The sequence below is a fragment of the Mytilus californianus genome, unplaced genomic scaffold, assembly GCF_021869535.1.
Source record: "Mytilus californianus isolate M0D057914Y unplaced genomic scaffold, xbMytCali1.0.p SCAF_20, whole genome shotgun sequence".
Taxonomy (NCBI): Eukaryota; Metazoa; Mollusca; class Bivalvia; order Mytilida; family Mytilidae; genus Mytilus; species Mytilus californianus.
This window is the reverse complement of record NW_026262669.1, coordinates 6,307,525-6,321,908: the sequence shown is the minus strand read 5'-3', so window position 1 is coordinate 6,321,908 and position 14,384 is coordinate 6,307,525. Positions and strand designations below refer to the sequence as shown.

Genomic DNA, 14,384 nt, shown 5'->3' with positions numbered 1-14,384 from the left:
TTAATAGTATTCGAATCACTAAATCACGGGCTCCTGACTGTTGACAAACACATACAGAATGTGGCGGGTTGTACAACCAATAACCCGAGATATTGGTGTAACATCACAACAAAAAACTAGGAAAATCAGTTCAAAGGGTGGATTATACAGATCGGCACTAATTAACACACACACATTACCCAACAACAACAAGAGACAACGCAAGGCAGAGATCTTAAAGTACTCTAGATTACTGAAAAATGTTTCAAAGTCAATTGAAACTCATAAATAAATCATAATTATATGTATTTAAAGGGCACATGTCATAAGACCTTGTAAAATGCAAGTAACATACGTGTCATACATGTAGTATACATGTAGTCTTACATATTAAGTTATGTTTGAATTTATTTGAAACAAAATATCAATGTAAGTACTGACGAACTCAAAAGTAAAAAAAACTTACTACATGTACAGTGGTAAATTGATAAATAAGTTTATTCAACAAATTCATAATTATTCATGGATCATATGTTAATTTACCGAACTTATTTACAAAATCACAATAAAAATAAGAATGCGATATTTCGTTTTAAATAAGGTCTTCACGTTAAGCCAATTTTAAAACCCATTTTTTTCTGTTTTAAAGAAAAAGGTTTTAAGCTACGTGTGGTGACGGAATCCCTGACTTCAAGATTTACCAACTATACATGGTTCACGCTAATTAAAAACTAAAACGTCACTAAGGAGAATTCTTATAACTTCGACACTGGTTAAATCGACACCTAGTCAATTCGGCACATGTGATTGTTATTTCGGCACCTAGTCAAATCAGGCCCTCGTTAATTCGACACCAGGTATCTGTTGTTCAACTTGGCGTTAAACTAATCATATGATTATTTTTAACGAGTCGTTAAAAGTTAATCGCATGACTAGTAAATACAATGATTAAATTGTGTTGTTCGACTGATTGTAATCATTGTATTAGTTAATCAATGTAGTAATTATATGATTATTTTTGGCTAATTAGCAAGTGTTTCCTACAATGCATTGTAAATCAGGACCTATAACTTCCTTTTCTGTTTTAAATTATAACCTAATTCTTTTTACCCAGTTTTTGGGTGTCAAATATATATGATTGAATAAATATCGTATAACATGTTTATATTTGTATGGTAATATATACATAGTTTAGATTCATCAAAATTGTCTGTTGGAGTTAAAATTAAATGTGCTTGAAGGGGAGAATGATTTAAGAAATGCAGAAATTAATGCATTCTGTTTAACAAAATGTGCTTTCGGGTACATTTTGCAATAATAAACATCTCCATTCACCCTTTACTGATCATGACTACGATGGATTACCGCTGGTATGGGTAACTATTTTGAAATGTCAAATATATCAATGATTTGTAATTTCACGGAGGTAATATATCAAATTTATTATATGTCAACCACCGGACCCCCCCCCCCCCCCCCTTTCCCCCAGTATATCTGTTCATGTTTTGAAAAATCCCTGACTCTCTGAACTAAGGTTTTCCAAATTCTGAATAACAGGTGCTTGTTTTTGTATATCGTGTCAACTGTGAAATATGGTGAGACTTTTTATTCACTATATCCGAATATTATACTTAATCACTGACATAAAACACTTATATGTAGGTATGTGTCAATTGTATGTATCTTTAGTAAGTCTGTTTACGTTTTACCAAATTCTTGTTTGCAAATCGTTATATTTTCTTCATTGATTAAAAATATCCATTACATTTGTAATATATGAATTGTTTTTTTTAAGCTTCTTTCATTGTTTTTTTATTGAATTACAAAATATCAACATCGATTAAAGGTATCGTTGATTTGTCGAAAATATTAATATCTCTTCCTTTTAAACCACCATTTTCTACATGAGGAAATGTCTGTACCAAGTCAAAACATGACAGTTGTCTTCCATTTGTATAATGTGTTTGAGCTTTTAATTTTGTTATTTGATAAGGGATTTTCCGCTTTGAATTTTCCTTGGAGTTCGAAATTTTTGATATTTTACTTTTTTCATGATTCTTTGTGATACAAATTACTTGAGAAAAAAGAGAGATACATAGAAAAATATACGAATTAATAATAAAACATAGGAGAAATTACATTAGTTTGGAAATAAGTTAACCTTTAAGAAGTATTTTCTTAATTTTTTAACAAAACATATGTGAATATGAAATGACAAATGATCAAATATTTCCTTGATTTACCTTGTCAACGTTCAGACGTTTTATAAACACTTCAAATATGCATCAGTAGACACATTTGTAATTTGTTGTTCTATTTTATAAGCTAGTCTATCAAAACAATAACAAAAAAAAACTTGTGATATAGAACATATTTCTTTACGTGAATCATGCGTGCCTCTAAAGGGGAAACATGTTGTGCAAAGAACGTATTTGAGATTTCCCGATATCGAACAAGCTGCTTTGTTTTTACAGTTGTTTCTAGTAGTAAGCAAATCAATACGGGATCCTTTTAAGCAGGCACATGCACTTGACATTAAATCTATATGACGCGCTTGCCCGAAAGTTGTGTCGATGCAATATTGGAACCACTTTGCTTAAATAGTTTGGCCACCTTATCATAGGTGAAGTTTATAGTAATGCTTCCAGAGAAAACGTATGCAAATAAGCTTGCCTGAAAAAAAAAAGAATGTTTACAGTCAATTTATGTGTACATAATCGTGAGTAGGAACTTTACTGTTTTTTCCTGTGACAATCAAATATTGAATTGGAATGATTTCATTTATCATATCTTTGATAATTCAAAGTAGTTTCGATTTGCATGCCAATACGTTAACAAAATGATGAAATCAAATGAAAAGGTATTATAAGGTCACTGTCATGACTGTTTTAGTCTTTTTAATCGAAGTTTGATTTCTGGATTGGCAACATTGTGTTACGTTTGTAGAAAGTGTTTTTCCACAAACAACCGGTATTCTAATAGAAACCAACGGTGCTACTCTGTTTACCGTGATGTTCCGTTTATGAGGCATACTTATGCCGGATCTTTTTCGGAAGAATGAAAAGAAGCACCATCATCATTTAGTTTCACGTGCTGCTATATAAGTGGTGTCCTATTCCTATCTAATCAAAGTTTGGTGACTATGTTGAACTTATTTTTCTCTTTGAACTTGAAATAAAACATACAGCAGATGTATTTAAATCTGCCTCACATCTTGACCTACATCTAGAAATCGACAATGAGGGTCGGTTGAAAACTAAACTTTACGACGAAATATATGATTTCAGCTTCCCAAATGAGAATTGTCCTTTTCTATGTTGCAACATTACAATTGCGCCCGAATATGCAGTTTTTCGTTAATTGTTTTGTTATAAATCAGGCCGTTAGTTTTCTCAATTGTTTCATAATTTTTATGTCGGGGCCTTTTATAGCGGAGTGGGTTTTTCTCATTGGTGAAGGCCCGTACTGTTGCCAATAATTGATTACATCCACTTTATTTGAACTTTGGTGGATTGTTGTTTCATTTTGCAAGCATACCTAATCTCCTTATTTCTATATATATATCTCCCAGTTGATACGATATTCTAGAGCTACCATTTCTTGTCCTGATTCCTTTGGTATTTGATTGCCAAAAGGTGAAATTGAAATCATCCCTTCAAAAATTGTATATACACTACGACTAGTTAGTTGACCACTATGGAATATCTGTTTCGCTGATGACGACGGATATGGTCCGATTGTCGTAACCACAAAATACCATTCTCTTCCTTGTATGTGACTTCCGAATTAAATTGATCGCTGCGTTTGAACTTGCATGAGCAACAAAACGGGTACCACAAGTTGATCAGTTTCAGCTTACTCTTCCGGAGACATGATATCACCCCTGGTATTTAGTGGTGTTCTTGTTGGTTGCTCAGTGTGTTGTTTTTGATACTGTTGTTTGTTTTGTGGTGTTGCTTTTCATTGTTTGCCATGTCATTGTCAGTTCGTTTTCGACTAATGAGTTTGACTCCTTTGCCTCTCTTTTCAAATTTCATTATAAAACTATCAAATAACTTCTTTCACTTTAAAAAAAACAACATAAGTATTTATACTTTCAATGTTTGTCTCACCGATGCTTCAAACGTTTAATATTTAGCGCAAAACAGTTCAAGTTTTCCAAAACAAAAGTCAATTTTTGAGCTATTCTTAATTATTAGATATTGGCAACATCTTTATGCCAAAAGATATGTTGCTTGAAATGTATTAAATTAGAATTTAAGTTTGCGTAAACAGCATAACAATGTCAAGAAATTTCAAGAAATTGTTTTGGATTAAACGAGAGTCGTAATATACCAAAGGCCCATTCAAACTAATAAGTCAAAAATAAACTGACAACGCCATGGTTAAAAAAATAAAAATAAGACCAACAAACAAACAACAGTACATAACACATAGAAAACTAAAGACTGAGTAACATGAACCCCATCGAAAACTGGGGTTGATTTCAGGTGCTCTGAAAGGGTAGGCAAACCCTGCTCCACACGAGGCACCCGTCGTGTTTCTCATATTGGTACACACCAGGTAATAAGTCTTATTCGGTAAGTCACTTCCGTGGACAAGTGGACGGGATTGTAGTTACGACATCCACTTTCATCTGTGAAACGGATATTCCATAACGGTAAACCAACTCGTGATTGCGTCCGTAAAACTTACGAAGAGATGATTTATACTTCACCACTTGGAACTCATGATTTAATAGCTTCCTTGTGAGCAGCAACTCACTATCATGGAAATTATGATAGGAAATACAAGCCCTGTAACATCGCATCAACTGGAAGATATATACTCCGTATGCAGGCGCTGCTGGAATGTTGCTACATATAAATGAAATGTTCACAATTGGGAAGCTGAAATTATCTCTTTTGTCATAAAGTTTTGTTTTCAACCGACCCTCATTGTCAATGTCTAGATGTAAGTCAAGGTATAAGGCAGACTTAACTATTTGTCGCATCCTTTATCTCAAGTTCAATGGAATAGATGCGTTCGACATAGTCACCAGATTTTGAATGATTTAGTTAGAGAACATCATCTTTATAGCGGATAGTTAAAGTTAAAGGATACTTCTAACTTCTTTTCTTTCCATCCAAGAAGTTCCTGTATGAAGTCAGCCTCACTGGATTAGTTTATTTAGCATATCATATATAACATAATGATCCTCCTTTAGCATCAGGTCGGGTATTTAGTGGGAAGTGTGTTGTTTTTTTCAAGAGTTTTCTATGACGTGTTTTGTCGACACTGGGGTTTTTCTTTTGTCGGTTTTTGGAATTATATTTTGGTATGGTCACTGAATATATACACTAATCATCCAAAAGATATCCTGTTTTTGTGTTAGAATTCTAATTGAACTGTCATTTTGGAAAATTCTTGCATACAAATTTAACATATGAGATAGTATACACTTTTAACTGAACAAACATATCTTTGATAAACAATCCTTTTGAGTACAATTTAAACATAATGCAACAAATGTTCACCACCTCCTTTAAATAACAAGTATTTAATAGAATTACATTGCTTAAACTTTAGTGTTTATGATTTATCTTTTGTTCACAAAAATCCATTATCAACAAGTGTTTTTTGCCGGTTCAAGCCAACACATCAACTTTTTATCCGATACTTGTTATTATATTAATCGCACAATACATAGCGTATGTGCAAGTCTTAACAATGTAGCTGATATATGTTCTGTATTCTCTATTTGATTTATAATAGTAGAGTTTTTATCATTATCATTATTCTCTTATTTATTTCTATTATCATTTGGATTATTATTACTACATGGTAGTATTAGTATAAGTAGAGGTAGTAGTAGTAGTACTGTTATATCTATATTTTTGTTAAACGTTCAAAGTTGGTGTTGAGTAAACAATCGGAATATACTGCAGCAAACATTCGATAAACAATGTCAATAAAGTATTTTTAAATGTCTGCTGGTTCGTGATAACGCCTTTTTTTAGTTTATATTTCCATTATCAATTATCCAAAATCTGTACCTAAACAATATATCACCATTTTTATTGGAAGCTAGTGCGTTTTACATTTTCACTTTAATGATCTTAAAAGACAGAATAAGAACAGATTGTTTACTTCAGGAGGACTTTTTCATTCGTTTGGGCAATAGTTGAAAATTTTGACTATGATTCGTTTGAATCTAATGATCTTCTTCTCCTCAAATGTTCAACATATTGTTAGTATCTTGGAATGTCTTTTTGTTTGTTCAATGTACAAAACATGGTTATGTACAAAACAAGGTTAATCCCGCCACATTCGTATTGGGCCTCTCCCAAGTCAGGAGCCTATATTTAGGTGGTTGTCTTTGGTTCATGTTTGTCATATTTGTTTTTCGTAAATTGTGTTGTTGTACATATCATAAGTCCAATACAAACTGACAACGCAATGGAAAAAAACCGAAAAGCGACCAAAATTCAAGTGCTCCGAAGGGCAGATTCTGCTCAATATTTGGCACCTGTTGTGTTTCTCATTTGAATACACGTTCGTTAATAAGAGTAATTCTTGGATGTCACATTCGAGTTAAAAAGGACGATATAGTGATCACGTCAATTAGAAAATACATCTATAAAACATAAATTATATAATGTTTAACAAACTCGTAAAGGCATTCGTAAAACTTTTCTTTAGTTCTGATATGAATCAGATAAAAATCTGGATCGTTTTAGCTAATTCATTAAACAATTTTAGAATTATTATGAAATCATGGCTCTGGCTTTGATTATTCTGAAATGGTCATTCGTTCATTTCTTAGTACAGAAACACGCTAGATACATGCACAAATTACAACAAACAAAAGAAACAGCTCTTTAAATTTCATACATGTAAAACCTTTCATACCTATACACGATGGATCTACAAATTATGAAACATGTTTTATTGTTGTGTACTTATATAAACATCAAAAGCGTTGCGTTGATGATTTGAATAAATGCACATTTTGATGGCAAAAGATTTAAGTAATGCATTATGTTTTTGTAGGCATTGTACCTGTATATCAATTTCCACAACACGAGGTGTTTAACATACGGATACAAAAATAAAACAATCAAACAATTTATAATATATATTTATGAAGGAACAGTAGTTGGTATATAGAGACTACATATGCCTCAATTATAATGTTCGTCGTATATATAAAAAATCATTCTATATATTTTTATAAACTTATTATCAGCTTCAACTTTGTTATGTGCAATCCCTGTGTCTTTTGCTGTATAACGGGTTGCACTGATTTCTTACTTATAATGACTTAATTAATTTTGATCGCTTGTCGTTATTATTTCTAATTTATACAGAGGTTTCTCTTATATCGGAATATATCTAACGTTTCAAATCAATAAACGACACATATTGATATAATCGTATTCTATCTAAATATAGATTACTGTGTCACGGGTTTTTAAAATTACCAGTGTGATAAGTGGATATGCTTTCCGATGAAATGGCTCAGGCGGCGTCTAAAACATGTGAAATTTGCATAAGTGCTTCAGGATCGCAATACTGCTTAGAGTGTGAGCAATACTTTTGTGAAAATTGTAAAACATTTCATAATAGGCAGAAAATATGAAAAACTCACCAGTTTAAGTCTGCATTAGACATAATCCTGGAAGGTAAATCAAAATGCAAAGACCACAATGAAGACGTAAGTTTTGTGTGTAATACCTGTAACGTAGCAGTTTGCAGCAGGAAGTCACAAACGGCACGATTTCTCGAGGCTTCATGACAGCATCGCACGGTTGAAAGCGAAGAATAAACAAGAACTGCGTAGAAAGGTACAAGAGGCAACCAAAAATATGAAGAATATGGAAGAAGGTTTAAGGGCATTTGATATGAAGGTTGAAGTAGTTGTCAAAGCTATTACAGAAGAAGGTACAAATATAAAGGCTATGGTTGATAAATGTATCGCACATATGATTGCATCGGTCAAGGATCAATCCAGGACGGACAAGGACAAATTGACAACGATCATATCAGATACTAGAATAGATTTGAAAGTGGGAAGCGACTTAGACAAGAAGATATATGAACTAGACAAAACGCGAAACGATGATAAATTGTTACAATCTTTACAGAAGCTTAAAGATGACATTGCAAAGCTGACGATAGAGCCTATAACCGAGTATCCCGACGTACACTATACTTCTAAGTCCACAACCAATCATGACATCACACAGTTGTTTGGCACATTCAATATAAGGTAAACCAATGGGGAAAACACATGATAAGAGTATTGATTAGTCGACTGCTTTTCGCAGTCGTAACATATGTTTTATATGGCTTGATAACTATAATGTGACATTTATTCGTGTAGGGTTTTTCCCGGTCCATATATTTGGTTAATCATAATTCTGTTTTCAAATATTAATGTATTTCTGAAGTAAATCGCACGAAAGTCGAAGTGGATACAATTTAATAAAACAAAATATGTGATTATTTTCAGTTTATTATTTATAATTGATTAACAATGTACTTTAGTTAAAACAGATGTGGCCAATAATTATGTACATTACGAAATGAAATAACAATGTACTCCCGATACTTCGTAAAATTGAGAAGTAATTCAGGAATACTAAGTTTTCAAACCGGTACCGTGAAATTTGTTTTCAAGAATTGTTAGAATGTTTTGTTTTGATATTAGGCCTTAAAGAAACACATACATAAAATCAAATTCATTGGACTATTTTTACAGTGATGTACGTACACTACAATCCGGGCACAGAGAGATAGAATTACCTAAACCAAAGAGGTAGGGCAATATGTTTGTATATTTTACAGTGTTAAATTTACTCTTATGACAATGTAACCTCTTCGTCAATGATTTAAGTAAATTATTCATGTATACCTTCAAATTTTACGTAATGAAGCCCCTCTATCGACGATTCTGATTGAATTGGTATCCTATATTGTGTAAACCAGAGCACTGTTTAAATGTTGACATTTTTACTAGTTATGTACTTAACTGCATTACATTGTTTCTAAGTAGCTGTTTTTAAAGCCGTATTTGCTTATATTTCTTGATACATATATTTGGTTTTAATATTTGGTTTTGTTTTGATTGACATCTTCTACAAAGTCATTTGTAATAGATTGCATATGTAAGGAAGCACTAAATCTAGCACGATTACGATTAAGTGACTAATACTGATAATGCTATGCAAACTTATCTCGTTAATTATTTTCCATAGCGTTAAAATTTAGTTGCATTTAATTTTCGTAAATATACTGCTCGTTAAAATGTGTCTGCTTGTCTAGTTGAAGATTTAGAATCTTGATACTATAAATTTACGATATAACCAAGATACTGAATGTAAAAAAAAATCATCAAAATTATCAGCACTAGTAAGGCAAGTTGTGCATGATATAAGCTGAGGACACCATACTGTTTTACCAACGACATTATCGAGTCATGGTGCGCAGACTTCTTTTAATTTTGTATCTATTTAGGTAGTTTTATGATAACTGTCGTGTGTCCTTTCGTCAATTTTCGTTGTTTGCCATATCTTTCCCAATTTGTCTTCGACGTATGATTTTGAATCTCCACTTTGATGTTGTCCACTTCTTTTTTGAAATATCCTCGATTCACAAGATTATTTAAAATCGACTGTTGATGGAGGGTTCAAAGACTTCAGCAGTCACATTCACAATCGAGTAGTTATCAAAGGTTCAACGACTTCAGCAGTCACATTCACAATCGACTATTGATGAAGAGGTCAACGATTTTAGCAGTCATAATCATAATCGACTGTTGATGAAAGGGTCAATGACTTCAGCAGTCACATTCGAAACGACTGTTGATGAAGGGGTCAACGACTTTAGCAGTCACATTTAAAATCGACTGTTGATGAAGGGGTCAACGACTCTAGCAGTCACATTCACAATATACTGTTGACGATGGGGTCAACGACTTCAGCAGTAACATTCACAATCGACAGTTGATAAAGGGATGAACGACTTTAGCAGTCACATTCACAATCTGCTGTTGATCAAGAGATCAACGACTTTAGCAATTACATTCACGAATAGCGACAAAAGTTAGTAAAGTTGGTTTGATTTTGCCATTTGATTAGGGATTTTCCGTTTTGAATTTTCCTCGGAGTTTGGTATTTTTGTTAATTTACTTGTTTCGTTTGTTTCGTTTGACTGTATACTATCACTGAATGACCTTAACATAACACTACCAGTTATTTTTAAAATGTTTGGAATAATAGTCATGTGATATTACCAATATGCCGAACAATAAAACTGTTTTGCGTATTGTTAAATCAAAAGACTTCATCAGTTCATGATATTTTTTGCTGTAAGAAAGCCGGGGAAAAGGAAGGGAAAGGTATATATAAAACATAAATAATTCTGTATGGATTTTGAATATAGATGAGAATGTCGTTAATTCGTTATTACATTGTCGATACATCAGTTGGTGTACATTCGAATATTGTTTTGGTGATGTCATCAAGTTTTGTAAAAAAGAGACGATATAGACCAATATGATCATCAACACTAGAATATCCGACACGGACACCATATGGTGCTAAGGTTATATCTCTGTATGGGTATGGGTAGATTATAATTTGTTTTTATCTAACTTGAGAATCATTGACTGTGTAAGTGCCTCATGTATATTCAAATGTCGTTTGGTATTTTTACACTGTTTATTTGTGTACCAGTTAGTAATAGCTCAGTGTTTATATCATCTTAAAAAAAAAGTTTAATTTTAATTCAATCAATTGTGGTGTTCATTATAGTGATTATGAACAGGATGTGAAACCAAAAGAAGAAGGCAAATACTTGTACAGATGTTTTAAGTGTGGGTAAGTTCCTTAATATTGTTTCTATGGACATGACGTAAAGATATATATTTATCTTATATGGCGTATCCAATGTTTGAATTAAAAAAAAAAGGTTTTAAATGTTTAAGTTTCAATGATGTGCGGAATATCTGTCTTCTTCGAACTATGCAACGTCTTTCAATTGTACTTGGCTAAGGACACCAAGATGATTGCAATGTTTTAGAAATCCACTTAAAGATCATTGATGTAAGAAAAAACAGAAAGAGTTTTCAAGAGTAGTTTCTTAGTAGAAATCTACCTCATAACTTGTAAATACTTTGAGATTTGAAATAAATAAAACACCTGTATATGCAGGTCACGAGCAACATAGGACTGTTTGTGTCATCATTGATATGAATGGACGTATAAAAGTCACTTGGATACCGAATTTTCCAGAATAACTTAAAGTGAAAAAATTTTGTAAGGTCAATTTTGATACGTTAATAAAAATATTTACTTATACCTTGGTAAAACATTGTAGTTTTGATTCGTTGGAAATTCCAGAACAACATTGAACTTAACCACAATCCTCAATAATGAACGACAAATCGTACATACACTAATTATAGTTTAACATTGAACTTTATCTTCAAGACTCGACATTGGCCCTTTTTCGACGGTTATGTTTCACATATTCAGAACGATAAAACGACTCATAAATAATAACACGATTGTCAATGGAAGCATACTGTATAGCTCTCAATGCAGCGAATATTTATCAATTTAAACACTTTACGTTTGTATTTATTTTATATTCTTATATTTGCTGATTCAATCATCACCTATGAGACCATTAATTGTCGTAATGCACGTCTGATGAAGAAAATGTAATGCCGTTAATGTTATCATAATAATGTTATCTTTGTTCAAAACGATTGTAAGTGGTTAACTCACAGTATATTTCAACAATAGGTGGTAAAATGAAGTATATCAACCACATTTTATTCGAAACCATTTGTTTTGCTTTGGAAATGCTATCTGAGTAAACGACAACACATCTATCAGTATATTTGTTTGTGAATCTGTCACTTATACATGTGAAACTGACACCATTGATCTGTTTCGTCTTTCAGAAAGGAAGAGAAATCTGATTAGTAAGTATTATCTACGTTTATTGTAAGTGACAAATAGTCAAAACAGTCATTTACTACAGACATGATTTTGAAATATATTTAAACACTAGGCTCGTTTGGATGCTAGACACCCCGTAACTATAGGCTAAATATTTAACAATGACCATTAAATACAGACATCTTTGATACACAACCTCTATGATAAAGGTATATATTTCCATGATTCAGATTTGTTTATGTGCTCCGGTCATTCAATTCAATGTTGAGGTGTTTGACTAGGTTTTGTTAGATTCCATTTCCTCTATTATCTTATTTCAACCAGACATTTAATAACCTAATCATGACTTTCATGATAGAGGGTTTCTGATAACACAGAAGACATTGAATTCAAATACTAATGTTAATGGCATCCCTTAAACATGTTAAATGGCTTTTTGGACGCGATCATTGTGGCATCCCTGAAATGGCTTTGCGGACGCGATCATCGTTTGGTTGACATATTTGAAATATTGTTATTCCATATAACTACGGATATGTTCCATTTGTCACAACAACAATCTTTCCTATTTTACCACAAAAGACTCACAATGGATATTTTCATGAGCAAAACGACGGATGCTAGATCTCAGTTTTCTTTGTATTGTTTTGTTATTGTTGTTTGTCCTTTTATCGTTTATTTTTTTACATGGTGTTGTTTGTTTTTGTTGGATTTTCTAGTGCCCCCTTGTATCTTGTTTAAAATGTCTTTTAAAACAATGAAGAAATGACATCTAGTATACTGGTAGTGAACAAGAAAACTAGGATCCTATCTGAATAAGTCGATATAAACCGCATGTTAAACGCATTACAATTTAACTGTCAGACCGATGTTGTTTTTCATTATGTCGTCCATCTGTCTGCACTACATTAAGAAATACTTTATATAAAATTTTAAACAAAACACATTGTTGCCTTGTTTGGAACATTATCAATATTCAGAATTGTCATGTGTCGTCTTAACATTTGCAATAATGCATACATATATATCAAATGTTTCCTCTTAACCTGTATCAATATTTGAATTCTACAAAAAAGGAACAATCCAGGGAAATAATTACACCAGTGAAGGCAATAGTAGTATACCGCTGTTCAATAGTCATAAATTAATTAAGCGAAAACAAATCCGAGTCACAAACCAAAACTGAGGGAAACACATCAACTATAAGATGAAAGAAAACGGAACAACAGAAACGTTGAACTGCTATAAAAACGGACTATGTGATAACCATTGCCATATTCCTGACTTGGTACAGGACATTTTAAGTAAAAATGGTGGGTTGAACCGGGTTTTATAACTAGCCAAACCTCCTGCTTATATAGCAATGCTAAAACATCCGCTAAAATGACAACATTACGTGACAGGAATAAAGTACAAATAAATGCAAGAACATTCAGGACAGAGAAATACATAAATAAATAATATAATATTCCATTTCAACATTTAAACCACAGAATAACAACGAACACCTAAAATTAATTTACGACAGAAAACAAATACAGCACAATGGAATATTGAACTGTACGTCACACGAATGTATCAACGCCACAAAAAGTGACGTCACAGTTAAATTTCTAAAAATACAATATGAAATTGGGATTAAGTTTGTAATGGTGTTATTTTATGTGTTTTTCTAACCATTACAAGAATATTAATATAGAATTGTGTTAGTTATGGTGTAATTATTTGTATTTTATAACCATGGTTTTTCTTCTAAATCAAGATTTTTCTTCTAAATCAAACTGTGAAAAAAAAACAAATGAATCATGTGCATATAGTTACTTTTAACCTAAATATCATATGAATGAACTAGGTAACGTTGTTTTATTTTATTCTATTCGGGGTGGATCATGAGTTCAAAGTTAAGTTGTCCGCGTTTGTTTCTAAATATTTTTAGCATTTGTTTGCAAAAAAATTAATTGCCAAAAAAGCGTTTTAACAATTTTTTTGTTTTTTATCTCTCGGCTGGTATTATTTAATAACAAAACAATCCTTGCTTTTTATATGAATAAAAAAAAAACACATATTTAATGAAGCAATCATAAAATTCGTGCAAAAAGTAAAATTGTGAGATGTGTTGCACACATACAAACCTGGTTTTACAAGTTGAATATTCATTGTATAACTGCCTATGGGGAATATGAGGTTTTCTCCTTGTTAAAGGCCGTAAAGTGACCTATAATTGTTATCCATGTCATTTGAATATTTTTTTTGTTTTATTGGCCATCATATAACATGTCTTTGTTTGTATATCAAAGGGTGCTCGAGCACAAAACTTAGAAAAATAGAATAACTACTGTCATTCCGATGTTTTGCTTAAATGTCACATGTCTTTGTATAACACAGGAGAACATTGCAGGATTTGCACCTCCTGCTATGTATGTCTAATCCAACTATAAGCACCTTAGGCATAAC

General features: G+C 32.2%; 1 protein-coding gene across 1 annotated transcript in view; it reads left to right on the top strand.

Annotated features, from left to right (window-relative positions):
- The window catches only part of LOC127731819 (E3 ubiquitin-protein ligase TRIM71-like), a 159,461-nt gene extending 147,507 nt beyond the window's left edge, over positions 1 to 11,954 (top strand). Inside the window, exon 4 of the mRNA XM_052240658.1 lies at positions 11,933 to 11,954. Coding sequence (XP_052096618.1) covers positions 11,933 to 11,954 — 22 coding nt within the window. The remainder of the gene's footprint in view (positions 1 to 11,932) is intronic.
- The last annotated feature ends 2,430 nt before the right edge of the window (positions 11,955 to 14,384 follow it).